The 19,468-nt window shown below is 35.6% G+C and overlaps 2 protein-coding genes across 2 annotated transcripts; both read right to left on the bottom strand.

Moving 5' to 3' along the window:
- Window positions 1-932: 932 nt before the first annotated feature.
- On the bottom strand, window positions 933-2,748 carry LOC131167478 (cytochrome P450 93A3). Its single transcript, XM_058126280.1, has 2 exons — window positions 1,831-2,748; window positions 933-1,589 (listed from the first exon to the last, which is right to left on the bottom strand). The coding sequence occupies exons 1-2, from the start codon at window positions 2,746-2,748 to the stop codon at window positions 933-935; spliced, it is 1,575 nt and encodes a 524-aa protein (XP_057982263.1).
- Window positions 2,749-10,281: 7,533 nt separating this feature from the next.
- LOC131167669 (protein POLYCHOME-like) lies at window positions 10,282-13,692 on the bottom strand. Its single transcript, XM_058126490.1, has 3 exons — window positions 13,502-13,692; window positions 12,903-13,257; window positions 10,282-11,120 (listed from the first exon to the last, which is right to left on the bottom strand). The coding sequence occupies exons 2-3, from the start codon at window positions 13,242-13,244 to the stop codon at window positions 10,740-10,742; spliced, it is 723 nt and encodes a 240-aa protein (XP_057982473.1). The 5' UTR covers window positions 13,245-13,257; window positions 13,502-13,692; the 3' UTR covers window positions 10,282-10,739.
- Window positions 13,693-19,468: the final 5,776 nt, after the last annotated feature.

Genomic DNA, 19,468 nt, shown 5'->3' with positions numbered 1-19,468 from the left:
TTAGGAGATTGTTTCCATTTTTAGTATACCCGATTATATTATAAGTAGTGTATTAGCTTGTACAAAGATTTATTCAAAAAAGACAGAAATTATTTATTCTGATTTCATATCCCTACCCTTCTACAACCACTACCATTAACTAGCGCACTCCTTCTCAACAGTGCATTATTTGGCCAACAGTGCTGCTACCCAAACCATCGCAGGATCACGAAAAATGGTAATTCTATTTATTGTTCCAATACCAGCACCTTTTTCATAGTCATGGTATATTATTGTGGATTTTATTGATCTAATTATTGTAAAAATCCAAATAGGCAAATATATTCTGCTTAGTTCCAGAATAAATAAACACACACCTATCCTTCCATAATGCTTTGCCAAATTATTCCATTTACAATTTCTTTTATGGCTCCTAATTCTGGTGCTCTTCCACTTAATAATGAGCTTCTCTCTCATGAAGATGGAGGTTATAAATTTGCAAATGGATGAATGTGATGGTCAATATGGAGTAACTATCTCTTGCAGTTCTTAACTTTCTTTTTATTGCTTCTGCAAGTGTGGGTGGGGGAGTGATAGCAGTCTTCTTTTTTTGTGCTCAACTTCATACACTTTGGCTGAACTAAACCTAATAAGATACTGCTTTAAATCTTCATTGGAAGGATTCTAACACATCAGAGAGGATCTTTTTTTGTGCTCAACTTCATACACTTTGGCTGAACTAAACCTAGTAAGATACTGCTTTAAATCTTCATTGCAAGGATTCTAACACATCAGAAAGGATTACATTTGGATAAAGACATAAGAACCAGAAACTTGAGCTGAAATTATTGACCAGTGATTCAGTGAAGCAGCTCATTATGTCCACAATATGCAATTATTGTAATTATCTTATTACTTGCAAACTTCCATGTACTACACCACATCCAGTGCATTTATTTTGAAAGAAGAGTAATTTCCAAGGGGTTGATACGAATGATGGGATAACACGCTAGCGGACTTGTCATGCCTGCTGAAAATCCTAACCCTTCTTCCATGTTAAGCTTCTGATCACCACCTTTGATTTTCCAGTCAAAGCACTGAACTAATGCTCCAATTGCCACATGCATCACTGCTGCAACTAGTGAAGCACCGGGACACGCTCTCCGTCCACTCCCAAATGGTATGTAATGAAAAATTTGGTCCCTTATTTCCTTTTGCTGCTGATCACCAAAGTTCTCAATAGAACTGACCAAAAACCTCTCTGGTACAAACTCTGCTGGGTCTTTCCATAAGTCTGGGTCGCGCATAACGGAGTACAAGTTGATTAATATTCTCGAATTTTCCAATATATCGTACCCATTGATCCGGCAATCTTCCCGACACTGTCTGATGAGCAGAGGTGCTGGAGGGTGCAACCGGAGACTTTCTTTGACAACTGACTGCAGGTAAGGGAGATTGGGGATGTCTGATTCTTCGACTAGCTTAGTAGGCCCAAGAACTGAATCAATCTCCTCTCTTAGCTTCTTAAACACTTGTGGATGATTAATGAGTTCTGCTAGTGTCCATTGCATTGCAACACTCATTGTCTCTGTCCCAGCCAAGAAAATATCCTGCCCAAATGGTGAACCATGAGCACTTCAGCAACTATATTCTGTTCAGTGCTCTTCAAATTTCGTGAAAGAGTTAATATATCTTGAAAATCAAATGAATTGAGTTTGCTATATATACACACATACAAACACACAAGCACACAATAATGTAAATTCAATTCTGCTGATGCATCTGCCTTTGTGGATATCGCAGATAAATCAATAGAAGAGGGGGAAGGAAGGGGAAAAGAGGTGGGCTAACCAGGAAAAGAGACTTGATATCGTTTCTACTTAATTTCACTTCTGCAGTTTCATCTCTATAAATCTCCAAGAGAATATCCATCATATCTTTCTTTTCTCTTCCACCATCAATCCTCTTCTTCTCATGTTCCATCATGATCCCCTCCACAAGTGCATCAAACTGCAGCAACAAGGCCCTGAGCCTTTTCCCAAAACCAAACAAGTCGAACTTCTTCAAAGGACCCAGAACTTCTCCTAAGCTCAACTTGCCTCCCAGCTTCAAAATCTCCTTAACCAATCCTCTGACCTCCGCAGCTTCATCTGCACTCTCTGTGCATCTTGTGCTCATAGCCATCCTGCACACCACATTATTTGCCATTGTCATTAGCTCCGCGCCCAGATCACACACCTCTCCTGCTCCTGACCTCTTCACAAGGATCTCCATGAGCCTCATGATCTCCTGCTCTCGGACATCGATGAACCGACTTAGCTGTGAAGCCGAGAGAAGCTCCGTCATGCATATCTTCCTCATGAACCGCCAGTACGTCCCATACTCTGCGGTGAGAAATCTTGAGCCTCTATATATGCTGTAATCTGAGGACCCAAACTCCGGCCTAGAGGCAAAACTAAGGTCATGAGTTTTCAAGATTTCTTTGGCAACTGCAGCATTAGAAACAACAAAGCATGCTGAGGCACCTATATTGATCCTCATGAGGGGGCCATATTTAGATGCAAGATTCTTGAATGACTTTGGTAAATTGAGACTCAGGACATGGAGGTGGCCAATGATGGGTAGAGCTGGTGGGCTCGGAGGATGTAGAACGGATGGCGCTGCTTGAGATTTAGAGCGTTTCTTTATGAAGGATTGGATCAAGAGAGTGGAAATGAGCCAAATGAAGAAGAGAAATCCGTAGAACTGAACATCTATGGCGGTGGTCATGGCTGGTATGCATATCAAAGGACTAATTACAACTTCTAACAGTATATGTATTAGAGCTAGCACAATATTGGGTAGGCAAATAAATCATACTGCATTTACTCAACAATATAAAACTGAGTTTTGGCAGTATGGGTCTTTGTCCAAGTGATTGTCTTTTGAAATCATTGTTGTTAAAAAAACCTATAAATGATAATTAAGCAAATGAATGACATTACCCTTTTTCATTTTTTATAATGTATGACATGACTTGTGACCTTTTCAAATTTTATGGAGCTTTCATTTTTATGGAGCGTGCAAGGTTTCTTGTTGTTCTATCTTTTTTTTTCTCCTCCAACGATTATTAGAAGTTTAGATTATAAATATAATAGAAGGGAGAAGGCCTTCATAGAACCATTTTGTTGGCATGAAAAAATTTAAAAGAATTATGATAGGTTTATAAGCCCTTTCCACCCTTGTTAGGATTTCAAACTCAAGACTTCTCATATGTAAATTTCATACTTTAGCTACTAAGATGTTGATGACTCTAGGTGGTCCTTACTCATAAAAGATAGAAAATCATTAGTTTAGTAGAAAGTAAGTGTCATTGACTACGTCATAAGCACATTTCCAATCTTTTATGAGAAACCATTAAGTAATCATTTTCCTATTTCAACCAAAAATAATGGAACATAAATTATGTCTTGTAGTGCCTATGGAATCAAAGATGCAAAGCGAAAATGGAAGGAGTTTATCAAAGTGCGGATTAGATGTGGAGAAGTGTTCGATACTAGGTTAGTTTTTTAGCTGAGAGCTTTAATTCTTTTCGAAAATTGAAAATATCAGACATTACGATTTTGAAAGTGTTTCAAATTCAGCATCAGGGAGTTTGTGTCGGGCCCGAAAAAAATTATCTCGTGGGTTAATCCCCTAGTAGGATGGATAAAACTTAATTGTGATGGGAGCTGTAAGGGCAATTCAGATACTTCAGGAGGTGGAGGAATTATTCGGGATTGTCATGGCATGGTGAAAGCGGCTTTTTCAAGCTATTTTGACAATGGTAAGAATAATAGTGCGGAATTAAAAGCAATTCTGGAAAGAATTCGTTAATGCAAACGACTTCATTATTTTAATGTGATTATTGAAAGTGACTCGCGAATTGTTGTTAATTGGTTTTGGAAAGGTAGATGTACCTTGTGGTATTTTGGGATTTTTGGGAGGACCTCGTGGTAGAACTAGAGGGAGTGAACTTCATGGTGGTCCATCAATATAGGGAATACAATAATGCGGCTGATTTTCTCACTAGAGAAGGAGAAATGAGAAACAATGTCATCTACGAAAAATAACATCTTTTACCACGTTCTCTGAAAGATATCCTTTGGATTGATAGGTTGAGTCTCACTTCCTTTCGTTATTAGTTCATCCTTTCAATTTTTGTTTGGTTGGTTTAGATTTTTTTATGTCAGTTTATTTTATTATTTTTATTTTGGTTGGTTGTTGGTGTTATTTTTCGAGAGGCCTTTAATCTTTTTTTATATGTAATCTCCCAATGCTTGTCTTGTAATCACGTATTCCTCTACCAAAAGTGAGGGTATATCAATAAATAATTGGAGGTGCCGCCCTCCTTTAGTTAAAAAAAAGTTTGTCATTATTATTATTATTATTATTATTATTATTATTATTATTATTATTATTATCATCATCATCATCATCATCATCAAGGAGCATGTCCCCTACATAAGCAAACAAAACAAACGAAAGACCCACTTGTTAAAAAACTTTTGTTAGGACCCCATTTAAATTTATACAACACGAATTCACACAATGGGACATTGGCATATAGACTTCTTTTATATTAATCTTACACCTATATTTTAAAGGAGTGTCATTTGCGTTATATGACAACAAGTATTTGCTTGTAAAATATCAAACCCTTATATTATAAGCTTTTACATGGAATGTCTATTTTGAAAATATGATAAAATAGGATGAGAATGTAACAACAATGGCATAAATTTATAAGTGGAATTCTCAATAATTTCGGTCTTATGTGTTTCGAATTGCATTCCACATACCAATAAACCAATTCTACTTCCCACGTCTTAACTCTATTCGGATCTATCTTCCAGGTCTAGATGATCTTTATTGACCTTAGTCACACACTTGGTCCTCCAAGTGTTAGTACATCAGAAGAATTAGTTTCACGTTTCGACTTTTATGATGTCACTCGCTCAAAGTTATGAACTGTCGGCACTGATACCAACGTGTTGGGAAGAAACGACACTTACCGAAAAATCGCAAAAACACAACTGGAAGTTCTTTCTTTCCCAATTAACAAAATCAATCATCACAAAAATATATATTTTCAGCAGCATAAAATCAGCCCAAAAATAATCACAAATATCAATCGCACGAGAGAGACAATTTTACATAGAAACCCCCTTCAAATCAAAGGGTAAAAACCACAGGACTTGAGAGTCCACTCAAAAACTTCACTATGATAAAAGTGTGGGTACAAGATCATAATTTTCAGCAATCACAATGAGTACTTAACTCTATTTTTAGCTGATAACACGAGATCTTAAAAATCAAAGAGGAAAAGTTGAGAATTTCATTAAAAACGTGATTAATGTTCAAACCTGATATCTAATGCTACAGTACTTAGACGACCAATCTGACTGTTCAAAAATCATGCCTATGAGTCCTTTATCAGCTGACAAAAAATCAGCTTGATCACATTATGGCTGACCCTCCAATCGTCAGTTGATCAAAACTGCACACTATTGTAAAAACTCAGATTTTCTCTTCTGCTCTCTCCCTCTTTCTACCACACACTCTCTTTCACTTACAATGAAATTCTACAGCCACCAATCTTTATTTTCTTTACTTAAATAAGGCGTAAAAAGACCACTAAATAAACCCAAGAAAAAGTCAAAGAAAATGAACTATAGGGTTGAATGAATTTCACCAGATAGGAGGGATACCCAAATCCAACGCTATGTATAAGACAAGATCTGGACATTTTGGACTAAGGTCCTCATTTGTTCTGCACTTACAGCAACTCATCGAATGGATCCTAAGGTAAAGGAAAATATAGGGATGGTCATCCACGCCTTAAAAGCATTTGACCCTTAGGAGCATTTCAATGAGAATGAAAGTTCGTTTTTGACATATGCACTTTCTTGTTATAATTCCACAAACGATACCGAGTCATTGCTGCAGTTTTTAGTTTTAGTGAAGTGGTGTTGAGGGACGTTCTCCAAAAGGAAACACACAAGGTAAAGGGGTGCCCAAGCATGCATACATTAGCATATCTCATTAAAAGTGTTTCTATGTGGAACTAAGCAAAGGCTCTGACAGCAAATGGACTACCTAATATGATTTCTTTATTTCCAATAAGTATGGAGTAAACTATGGCATGTCGGCCATAACCCCAATGCACTCTTCAAACTTCTTTCAACAGATTCCACAAGCCCCAGATCTCTCCCAATGTAAACACACCCAAATGATTTCAAAAACAATGCAAAAAAAAATACTTTAATCTTGTTTTTATTTTTCACAAAAACGTGGAGGGTCATGCTCTCTCTTTTTTTTTTTTCCGCCATGGCTTTTCGAGGATGTAAAATTACCATCTCACCCTTCCCCAGGCTGAGAAACAGGACCACCATGGGCCATGGCTGCAAAACAAAGGGCATCTTCTGTACCCTTAAAAAAACGACACATGGGGGAAGCATCCCATCCCATCCCATCCCATCTCATATTATGTCATTTAAAAAAGTCATGAGCCAGCCTAGCCCCATTTCATGGAAAACCCCTCCTATAATTTATAAAAGTTAAATGCCCACGAGCTGCATGCTTCAGAAAAATTCACCAATGGTACCAAAGATCTGCTGGCCAAATGGCACAGTGACATTCACAATATAGACTAAACTGTTCAATACTCACTTCTATATAAGGAGCCTTTGACACAAGCTTGAGTTTTCAGAGTGCAGGGAAACCCAAATGGCCACCAGCACTCTCAGCGTCCACTACTACTACTTCCTCTTCTTCCTCTGGCTCTTCCCTGCGGTCTCCTTCTTCCTCACCAGCTGCGCCAGTGCCTGCAGTGACCCTGCCTGGTTTCTGCATATCCAGGCTCCGGCGATAGGAAACTTGTGCTTCGGATCGGTGGCCTATTCTGTTCTCCCTTTGCTGAATGAGAATTGGGATCATGCCTGCCTGGTGTCACAGTAGCTGTGCATGACTCTATCCATTGCCTGCCTGTTTGAGCATGTATGTATATTTATTGCTGCTGCTTCTTTCCATTGTTGGGGGAATGGGATGCTTATGACCTGTTTAGCCTTCAAGAATACTCTTCCTTTTTTTATTTTGGGTTTTTCCAAACTTACAAAAATGTTGCCTTCTTTTTAAATTTTTTGACATTTATGTAGAGGACTTTGGAAAACAATTATGCGGATGTTTTCTAAGTTTTCTATAGAAATGTTGAAAAAGTAAAAAATAATGTGACATTTTTATAATTATTTGAGAAACTAAAAATGAGAAATGAAAACTATTGTTTATGCCGAACAGGCACCCGCACGGATGGAAGAAAGCTCGTCACAAGATTTATCGTGGGCAATACGAGAAGTAGAGTTCAAGTAGCTAGCTAGTTGTAATATTACATTGTAAAAGAAGTTGTAGATCTCAATTTGTGTTTCAGCCCACAAATAAAGAAAAGGTTGTTTCAAAGTTCAGACCATTCCATTTGCTTCTTGATCTGAATATTTTTCTTTTCCTTTTTTTTTTTTGGTGAGGTGGGATGTGTTTTCTGTTCAATTATTTCTAATAATCTTTAGTTTATTTGGGTGTAATTTTGTAGAATTTGAATTTTTAATTGCAAAAATTCAAGATAATGTTGAGTGCAAAGTTTGACATTTTAAAGAGCAACAAGAGAAAGGGCATGGGAAACAATGACATGATTAGAATTTAATGTACAATTACTCTTATACCACGTTTGGTTTGCAAAATAGAATTAGGTAGAAATAGAATGAAAAAAAAAATTTAAATAAAGCATATGTAAAACTTAAGGTATAAGTTTCATTTCATTCCATTCCTACAATTCCAACTCTATTTGTTTGCAATCCAAATTTTATAACTTGGCTTTTGAACTTGAAAACGAATGATAGAAAGGAAAAGCAAGTATTTAAAAAATTCCACAGACTTCACCTGAGATTTTAAAAATGACACAAGGCAAGGCATTCCCTTAAAAAACTTGTCTTTTTGCAAAATACAATGAAAGGTTTGTATCTTTTTGACAAATCTTGAGAGAGGTCTCTAAAATTCTTAAAACTTTAGAGGAGGTCCCTAAAATTTTTAAAACCTCAAGTGAGGTCTTTGTTTTTTTGTCAAACTTAGGGAAGGTCAATGTCTTTTGCCCCCAAAAAAAAAAAAAATACAATTTTCCTTATTTAGTTGCCAAGAAAATAAAATATGCGGTCAATCAATGGACCAAAATTTTATTTTACATCTCTAGAAAAGGTAAATTACTTCATATTTTTCTTCACGTCTTTCAAGTTCCAAATATTACTAATTTTTCAAAATTTTCAATCATATTATATATATTCTTAATAATATTTTATATAGAGAGAAAATACAATAGACAATTACTTTTTTTTTCTCTTCCCTTTTCTCAAAAATGTTGTAGGGTTTTTTTTTTTTTTTTTTGAAGCCTTCACTCAGCTGAAGATAAATACACTAATTTGCCTTTGTTGATGTGAGTTTTTCACTTTCATCAAAAATGGAAAGCCAACAAAAAATTCAGCTCTAAGTTACTATTTTCCTCAACAAGAGAAGTTTTACCTTACAGAGAAAGAATGATAAACCAGCAACATGGCCATGCACATATACCACTTTACAGGGTCAGCAAGCTAAAACAAGAGAACAAGATTGGTAAACTACCTAGAATTTCATCTGCTGTTTGCAGACAGGGCACTTACTGCAGTTTGGTATGCAGCAAAGGAATCAAAATTTTCACTTGATTTCATCATGCCATTGGGGCTGCAAACGAATCAAACCACTCATGAGCGGCTTGAAAGTTCAGCTTGATAAGAGCTTGTTCAAGCTCATTCATTATGTAAACGAGTGATTCCCTAGCCCAATTTTACAGTTCGTTTGATAAATGAGCCAAGCCTAAACATGAGTAGGTTCAACTCGTTTCAACTAGTGAACAGCTTAGTTATAGGCTTAATTTGGACTCACTTAATATGCTTGAATTAGAATCATTTATAGACTAATTTAATAAGGTCAAATTATACTTGATAGTGGCTTAAATGTAGGGACTATTTATGCATAGGATTATTTACCTCAAACTCCATAACCTTAATTTAATGATAAGGTTAATGCTCAAGACCAATAGGCTAATTTGGAGGGCAAAAGAATTAAACTGTTAGCGAGCATCTGAATAGCTCAACTTAGTAAGGGCTCGTGAGCTCATTCATTTGCATAATAAACAAGTTTGAGCAAATATATTAAAACTCACTCTGAGCTCAGCTCAAGCTGAAGCTCAATTAAAAATTTAGAACAAGCTTGAGCAAGGCAAAGCTCAGCTCGACTCTGCTTGTTTGTAGCCCTAATGCCATTCATTCAAATTTTCATTCCATTCTGCAAACCAGACGAGGGTGGGCTACTGTAAACTACCTTTGAAAAGTTCAATGTCCAGAGCAAAAAAGCTCAATAATTGTACAATTCAAAAACGCAATCAAACCAATTTATCACTTCATTTCTTCCTCCATTCAAATTCATTGTATTCCATTCTAATTCCATTCCACAAAACAAACATTATGTGAATTCTATTAAGATCCAAACAAATGGTGAAGGGTGAGGAACTTTCCAAGAGCGCATCTCATGGCTAGCTGAGTTGACTTATTTTCCCTCACTTTTTAGAAGAAAAGAAAAATCCTGCCAGCCTATCAAAACATCATAAGGACTGATACAATATTGATACCATCCATGTCCAACATTTGCCTTTAGGTCCTAAATTGTTATATTACAAAACTTGTAGCTAACATAGTTCAACTTATATGTATTCCTACATGTTTGGGATAACATTTTCTTCCCTAGATGGTTGTCTTGCACTTGCCAAAGGCACCCTACAGAAATCAAACCATATTTTCTTCTGAATTGAATTTCTTTCAAAAAAAGAAATCCACTTTTTTTTAGAGCACATGAACTGAATTTAACACCCAGCAAGCCATTTGCACTGCACTCATTACTAAATAAGAATTCATGTTTCCGTTCAAACCAAACCCAACCCCAAAAGATTGTAAAGCCACTAAACAAACAGCTAAAAAACAAGAGTTATTAATTTCATCAGTTTACAAGTAGAACTTAACGCCAAGCATCTCACATTTCATGTCATGTCGGTACCTAATCTCCAGAAACAATCCACAAGGCAACTTTGAAATCAAGGGAACAATTATAAACTGCTACTGAAACAATGCTCATTATGTTTAATTAAACTACTTCCTAGTGCATATTTCAAACCATAATTATGAGAAAAATAGGATAGCAAACAAAGAAGACAGCACAACGCAAAATTTTCTTATTGTGCCTGGCAAAAAATAGGTACATAGGCTAATGACCTTTGTAAAAGGAATATTGAGATGTGACATTTCTATACATTGGTTCGAAACACTGCCTGCCCTACTAGTACTATCTCAAGGCCTTTAGTAGACAGTAACAGAAACAAATGTGATCCTACACTAAGGCTTTTAGCAGTTGACAATAACAAGCAAAAGTGCCTACTGATCCTAACCAAGACCTTCAGCTAGATCTAATGTCTAAAGAAGTAATCAGAAAAAAACAAGAATAGTCTACATGCAAGTGAACTTCCAGTGTCTTGAATCTTGAACTAGAAAATCATCAGAAGATTATCAACCTTACCACGCAGGTTTGTTGTCCACTCTCCCTTCCTCCAATCCTTATGATTTCAGTTCTCCCAGTCCTGATTGCTTTGAACATCAAGACAATCTTTCCCATCAACGCATTGACATCAAAGTGCGCACTTTTTTTTCCCTCTCTGCCTTCTTAGCACTAGGGGTTCTCTTGAGTTTCTGCAATTCCTCCATTACCACTTTCTCTACCTTATCAATTGAGTTCAGGAGTTTCTTTTGAGGTGTGAGAAAATCTGATGTCCCTGCAGTTTCACTCGCGACACTAAGCAAAATCTTCGGCACTTTACCAACAGATGGTGTGCGAGGCTTCATTCCAGCATTAGGACGTGGAGAGATCAAAGAAATATTGTGCTCGAGCTGAGCACTTGATGTGAAAGCAGAGAGAACACTTTGGTCCTGAGGCATCGGACTCTCAATTTGTTGGCCTTCTATTTCTCTTAGATGAGCTCTTCTCCTTTCAATGGCCTAGCAAAAAAAAATCTATCCAAATTAGATTCAACAAGTATATACTCTTTGAAAATTCAAACAGATGACCAATGGTAGTAAAGAGACATAAATACTACTGGTCCCATTTACTCCATTTCACTATCAACTTCAAATGGAAAATGCCCATATGTGCCCTGCTTGAAACACTGGGAAAAAAAAATTTAGCACTAAAATAACATGACGAGAACTTACTACTGTTCATGGTCAGCTGTCACATCGCTCAAAATGTAAGATGAGTTTGTTAAATTTATGTTTTGCTGATGACTTGCTCATACGAGCTAAAGATGATTTGAATTCAGCAAAATGTATTAAAGCTACATTTGGGAGCATGGATTTTAGACCTTGGTTTTGGATTTAGATGGATTTGGGCAATTTTCAATACAATTTGATGTTACATCTTATCTAAATCTAATATAAATCCAAATCCAAGACCTCTCTAAACATAGGGTCAGAGTATATAGCAGCTGTTCTGTATGATGTCTGGATTGAAGTGTAATATGGAAAATCTCAATTGTTTTATTCTGGTCTGAAAGGTTATCACAACATCTTGGTTTTACCATTGTAAAATTACCTAATTGCTGCTAAGCACTGAAATATTGATTGAAAAAAGTGGCTGGCAGAATAAATCAGTGGATGTACATACTACTCTCTTATGCAGGAAGTTTGCAACTGGTCAAAACAGTTTTGCAGAGCATTCCCTCATATTGGGCATGCACTGTGTGGCTTCCTAATGCAGTTGTCAAAGAATTGGAAAGGAACTTTGAGGCTTTCTTATGGAAAGGGAATGATTGGAACACAAATGCTCACAAAGTGAAACGGTGTGATGTATGTAAACCATTAGAAGGTGGACTGAATCTAAAGCTACTGACACAGTGGAAAACTGCAACTATCTTGAAACTGATTTGGGATAACTGTAACTCTAAAAAAGTTTTCATTTGCTGGTTAGCTATCAAGCATAGAATGCCTACTCTGGAGAAATTGGGTAAACGTAAGCTAACAGATTGAAAATTCAGCAATGGAAATTCAGCACTCAACCAGAAGCTGGGAAGATGACATGCAGAGGTTTTCACGGCTTGGAAAGTCTGGTTCAGATGATTTAGCAAGGTTGGCTTGGTCTGCTGCTACGAATTGGGATTCACTTTTTTAAACCGTGTTTTCTTGGGGCCAAAAGGAGGCAGAATGTGAAGAGCAAAATGAGAGAGAGAGAGAGAGAGAGAGAGGGAGAGAGAGAGAAACTAACACAAGTAATTAACGCCATGTTTAGTTCACAGTATAAACTGGGCTGTGAATGAATAAAATAAGAATTTTTTACTGGAAAACATCAAGAAATCAGTTATAAATTCAATACTTTACATTCCCACCAACCAAATGTGTAGTATTTAATGTTCACCACCAGTACACGGAGTGAACACGAAAGCCCTAATTCACATTCAACTAAAGCACATCAAATGACAAAACATTCAACCACAATTGATCATATAAGGAAGAAAGGGGCATTGGCACGCTTTGCTAACCATTCAAAATCACTCTTACCAGTTTGGAGATCTTGATTGACGCAATAAATGTTTCAGAAACATGCAGAATAGTACAGAATTGTTTTTTTTTTTTTTTTAAACAATGCTTTAAAAATTAGGTGGTCCGCCAAAGCATAAAATGAACAGGACTCAGAGGTCATGCTATGAAATTAAAACCAACCTATATAGATTCACCATAAAAATGTTCAATCATGCAAAAACTAGCGAGAAGGAAGGTGAATCATACCCGCACGATAGCTGTTATGTCTCGAAGAGGTGTTCTTGGGTACCAAGAGGGCAATACACTGTTCGTCGAACTACCCCTGCCTCGCCGGCTGGATCCAGCCGGCGGGTTCTCCCCACGCACCGAAGGCGACCCGAACACTAACCGGCCATGCCCAATTGCGGATCTCGCGAAACTTCTTCTTCCCAACCTACTGCCACCGCCAGCCCCTCGAGAACCCATTCGTGCTCGCGTAACAATCGTCCGCATCGGAGTCCTGTTTGTCGTCGCTTCCTCCTGCGCCGCGCGACCAACCACGGCCGCCACATCCACTGACCTCGCCAACCTATCCCTGGCTTCCGGCATGTTACAGCACCAACTGAAAACAAAAAACGCAGCAGTTAAACCCTACAAAAATCTTTCCTAATTCTTGACCGGAAATTCGAAAATCCAAAACCCATTTTTCCATTTCGCCGGAAAATAAAGAATCCCATCTCTGAGGAGACTCGCCATTTCCCGGCATGGACGAAATGCCATCTACCGGCGAACGAAGTTCGTCCACGACGCAGTGGCCGGAATCTCATTAAGAGATCAATCTGAACAAATAAAGACAAGCATTTTACCTTAAAGAAGACGTCCGGATTCTGGTGGGTTTCTTGACGGCGTCTCTGCATTGGCTTATGGGACTGAGGAATGAAATAGAAGGAGAAATTGGGCGCAGATGAAGGGGCGAGACACCGAATTTTTCAAATGAAATAAATGGGCGGTAAAACAGATAAAATCAAAAATGGCAAAAAGATATTTGGAGATTGGGGAGAGAGTCAAATTCAAATTTGGATCAAATCCTGTCTGAAACTGAAACGCGCGGTCTGAGGAGCCCGATTTACGACACGTGGCGTAATACAGGTTGAAATGGATCTGGGCTTAACGGAGCCCTGCTAGTAGCCTAGTGCTGGACCCGACGCCCGTGGACACCGTGGCTGAGGCTATGGGTTAACGGGTCGGTTCGCATCATATATCATTCCGGAAATTTCAATAATGTCGCAAGTCCTTTTAGAGATTTGCAAAAAGACACGGGCATCTCTTAAAAAAATTCTTTTTTTTTTCAAAATATAATGGGAGGTTTTTGTCTTTCCACAGGGAGGGTCCTTAAAATTTTTGAAACTTTTACAAAAAATATTATCCTTTTTATCAAACATTAGGAAGCATTAATGTATTTTACCCAAAATAGAAATGTCAGTCGTCACCTAATGGTATTTTGAAAGTATCTCAAGAAGTACAACTAGTTGTATGAATTTTACACCTAATTTGGACCCTACACTCATTTGCCTCGCAAAATGCCTTCTAGGAACACCATTCCTCTAAAAGCTAAGCTCGCCAAAATGAAATAGATATACATATCTACCTAATTAATTAATGAATTACAAAAGGTATTTACTATTAAATTATAATAATTTAATAATTTCAACTTGGGCAAGATACGGCCCCTTTTGAGATCTAGTAAGAGAATGCAAACCTGAATAAAAATTTTGCGTGTCTCTCTTAAAGTTTAATAGGGAAAAAAATAACTTAAAATCTCTCTTGAAGTTCTAAAAATTTAGAGATGTTCTTTTGATTTTAGTTTTGAGACACTTGTACCCCTTTAAGGCTCACCCTTTTGTGAAATATCAAAGGAAGTTTTCGCCTTTTTCTTCAAACCTCGAGAAGGGAGGAAGGAGTTCATGAAAATTTTAAAATCTTAATAGGGGTGGTTTTGCATCTTTTAATCAAATCTCAATGGAGGTTTATTAAAATTTTAATACATCAAGAGAAGTTTTCGTCTCTTTAGTCAAATCTTAGCAAATGTTAATATCTTATGCCTTTTTATTTTATATACTTTCTTTACTATTTTAGTATGCATGAGAGAATTGTGGAAGAATTTTTTTGACTTTTTTAGTGTTTTAGGCTTATGCTTGGCTTAAGGTCCTTCGAAACTTTTTAAACCCATTGCCCTTCTTTACCCCTTAGGCATGTAACAGGCTTAAGGCTCATTACCCTATATGAGCTCAATACCTAATGAATTTTTCTCATCTTATATTTGGTATTCAAATTTTAGATTTTAGATTTAAATTTGAATAAATTTAGGCAAAGTAAAATAGAAAATTATACATATTAAATTCGCCCAAAGTCATAAATTCAAACGCAACCAATTCATGGTCCTAAAACACAACTTTAGCCTCTTTAACTCATACCAAGTTGAAGAAGCCTTATTCTACTAAGTTGGCCCTTACAAAATTATTTGTCCTGGTAAGCTTATACCATGCTCAAAGCTCTTAAACCTATATGCTTGAATGCTTTGAAAATACTATGCTCAAAAAACCTTTACTGTATTAGGCCTAAATGCCTTGAAAATTACTCGTAGCCTATTTGGTTTATATCATGCTCAAAAGTTTCCTTATGTCTTTTAGGTTCAATGCCTTTTATAAACCCTCGTTTTCTCTTTATATCGTTCCTTAGCTCAACTTCATATAAGCCCATTATAGCCTCATTTGTATTATAATGTACGCTTCTCTACTTCTGTTGATAGTGTCTTCGGGAGTCTCTTAAATTATGATGTTTATCTCTAAAAATCAATGACCATATTATATCAATTTGATAGCTCATAAAAATCAAACATATAGCCGTCAAAAAACAAACTTACAATGCAAAATTGTGTTATAATGTCAAATACAAAATAGAATCTCTGGTGTAATTTAAAAATAATCAATTCATCATCATCTTTTTTATGTCAAAGATTAATATATATTGCTCTGCTGTGAATTTGCTTTATGATAACAACACTTCTTCCCTATGGACCAAATGTAACCTTATTGAACAAAAAATTAAAATTAGAAAGTTAAGGACCATACATTAGGATAACTACAACAACTATGTAATCCAAATTTGCAATACCCTTTTAACATTAGATTGTTTGATATACTTCTGCAATGAAATTAGCAAAAGTTTCTTATAATCTCCTCCTACTAAAGGAATCGTTGGATAAATAGAAAGATCATTTCGTCATTAACATACCTAAGGTTGGAAGAACATGTTTAGATTGATTTCATTATATATGTTAGTAATGAAAGCTCTTCGATTTAGGTGGTATGTGGCAAACCATCAAACTCTAAACATTTCCAACTAATTTATGAGATTTTCCCTATCATTGTTGGATCCATAGCTAGTTTTATGGGATGATTGCTGGTGTTTCCTATCTATAATGAAAGGACACATGCCTGCACCTATGAGTCCCTTTAATTACTTTCTTTGAGTTCAAAGGTTCTTTTTTATCTCTTCATTATTCACGAACTCCTTGCTAGGCTAGCTTTTAGGAATGTGTGAATTGCTCAAGGTTAACAAAATCAACATATCTTAAGCTAAAGGCCTTATATGGCCTTGTATAGCAATAACATTGATTGCCCTATGAGAAGCACAATGTGCATGAAGGCTAAATACAAAGGTATTGGATTTGGTCGTTGTGATGGTTTTCTAAGATGGGAAAAGATAGAAGGGTAATTATCTCCCTATTCTAAATGTTTTAATAGAAATGAGTATGAGTTGTAACTACTTGCTTTGATATTATAATTGTACTAAATATTTTTTTTCAAGGTGAAAATAACATCCATTGTGAGCCTTATAAGTAAAAAAAAAAAAACTTGACAACCAGATGTAAAACCATATATTTTAATGAGTCAATAAAGAGGTTATCCTATTCAAGTTAAGAAATGAGAGAATGGATTTCTATTTTCTTGACATCATTGAAAGTGAGGTAAGCTTTCATAGGTTGCAGGTGAGTGGGTTCAATTATTGGTTATGGACTTCTAGATGTTAAGGCTGATTAGAATGGCATCTTTTAAACCCTTTTGCCTTAAAAGCCCACATAACCCATTTAAGATATCTTGCATCAATAAAAAACATTGTGACATATATATTTGTGTCTACACATTGACAATTTATTTTCTTGGGTTGAATTTTCAAACCAATTGAATTGAATGGCTTCCTCCAATTAGATTTAATTCGAAATTGCAAGATAATTCAATTTGTTTTGTAACTTAAACTTTAGATAGAATATTGCACGACCCTTAGTAAAGATGTGAGAGTACTAACTAAATCAAGTGAAACAAATCGAATAAAAAAATCTGCGAAAAAAATCACAAATCACATAAAACCTATTAAATTACAAATAGGTATATGATGTTTAGGTGATACTTTGATGTTATAACAATTAAGATTTATAATCTATCTAATAATTATATTATATTAACTTCACAAAAAAGTAAATTATGTTAGGAAAGATAACACAGGTTAAAGCTAGATATAAAAAATAACGGTTACATGTTATATTTCATTCCCCCTTTCTCAGTAAACAAGACTATAAATATTATCTTATATCAATAGTATCACTAGCTATAAGGTATTTTATCCATAAATTGGCATGGGCAATGCCTCTAATTATTCTCTTTCCGCCAAATACCAATTGTCTTATTAGTGAATATCAACGAATCCTTCATTTTTATAAGTGTGAAATAATTATATTTTTATTTTTTTTTGAAGCAACGGAAGGTTGTGACCTAAAAAGGATGGAAACACAGCAGGCTTGGAGGACCCGAAGTATACTTTGAGGGATCACTCTAATGCCTACGTAAGGGAACGTTTCAAAGAGGTTGAATGCAACAGTAAAGTGGGTTAAGAGTCAGTTACCTTAGCTTATTTGCATCGCCCTTCTTTATAGTGACGAGATTTGACCCTTGAGGTGATTCGTCATTATGACACAGGGGTGTGGATCACTTCGGAGGTTTAAAGCGCCAAAGTGGATCACTCTAGGCGTTTAAGGCGCAAGCGCGGATCTCTCCCTTCATTATTGGATTAAAGCTAATTGCTTTTATTAGAGGATTTGACTTGGGTAGTGATTATTGGGTTTTGACTTCCTTTTATAAGCTAATATATTTAGGGAATATCACTTATAAATGGACATCTTCAAATTGACAATGCATACTAAGCCTAAGCTATTCTCTTGTGTTCATCATTATGTGTCTCTAAAAGAGATCAACCAATTGTAAAGAGTGAAGGTAAAGATCATATGCAAAAGTTAGTTTTTGGAGTTAAAAATAACATTATTATTAGTAAAAAAAATCAAAATTTTTGCTGTGAAAAATTAGAGTTTTTAGGAGTAAAAATCAGCAATTTTAGTTGAGGTAAAGATCGTATATAAATTCATTAGATGTTTTTTAATCTATGGGATATTAAAATTTCTATTTGTATATCTTATTTCTTGTTATGAGCAATTAAACAAAAAATGTATTGATTCATTAGTAATTTAGCCTTAACATTTTTGATAAATTGAGTGCTCTCCTTTTAATAATATATGCTTCCCTTTCCGAATCATCAATCTATCGATTACTATGAATGTTTTTAAAAATCAAATCCTCTGAGATGATTGTGGGTAAATATTATTATTTTTGTTTGCACTCTAGCATGGCTTAACAATCATCTTCCCATTGAACAATGAAAAGGCTATGGCAACAACAGTTGTTGCATCTATATGATCTAGATCAGTAATGAAGTACCCCATGTAGTTTCATCAATTGCACCCAATTTTTCTATATCAAGTAGTTCATTTATGTAGTGATTCAAAAAAAAATTTAAAAATAAAAATTAAATTAAAATTAAAAAATTATAATAAAAAAATTAATTTTTTTAAAAATTAAATAAATAAATAAATAATTATTATTAATTAAAAAATATAATATAATAATATGATACTATAATAAAATATTTTATAGATATATATGTTAACTTATCCTGAAGGATCAAAGGATCCTTCAAGAAGCTTTTCTTTATTTTTCTTTTCATTTTGTGCGCACAAAAGTCTGTATTTGTCTCCTCATTCTCTCTCTCCCACTCTCCTCTATCTCGTTTTCATTATTTGGCCAATCAAAAATCCGAAAATATCGTTGGACACTACTTGCCGCCACCGACATTTCTACTGGAGCGGGCGGATCTGTCATGGTAGCGACGTAGGCATATCTCCTAGGGTAAGGTCAAATCTCAAACTTACTTCAATTTCTCTTAAACTATAAGCCTCATTAACGAACGGAAATTTCCAGGAGACTCATGAGGAGATTCTCTACAATCTAGTAGGAGCGGGTTTTCGAATTGGAGCTCCGGGGTACCAATCCTAAATCGGGGGTAAGTTTGATAATTTAGGTTCTTATTAGACTATTTAGGGTATTCAAAACTTAGGAAAATTTTAGGGAAAGTTACTCTAAGAATTATGACGAATAATATGGTGAAATTTGAATTTCAGGGTTCAGGGGTTTTTGAACACCTAGGGCGTAGGTCGGGGTGTTATCGGGCTTTTTCAGGAATCAGGTGAGGAGATTAATTTAAGTCAGTAATTTTATGAAATTTGAATCAATTTAATTGTTATGTTTATACAAATATATATATATATATTTATTTATTCATTTTGGAATTTAAAGGCTATTTTAAAAACCAATCGTTCGAAATGGATTTTACAAACTTAAAATATATGATATGGTATTTTTTAATAAAATGAACGGTGAAAAGTT

Source organism: Malania oleifera, chromosome 11 (assembly GCF_029873635.1).
Source record: "Malania oleifera isolate guangnan ecotype guangnan chromosome 11, ASM2987363v1, whole genome shotgun sequence".
In the NCBI taxonomy this organism is placed as follows: Eukaryota; Viridiplantae; Streptophyta; class Magnoliopsida; order Santalales; family Ximeniaceae; genus Malania; species Malania oleifera.
This window is presented reverse-complemented; position numbering and strand designations above follow the sequence as displayed.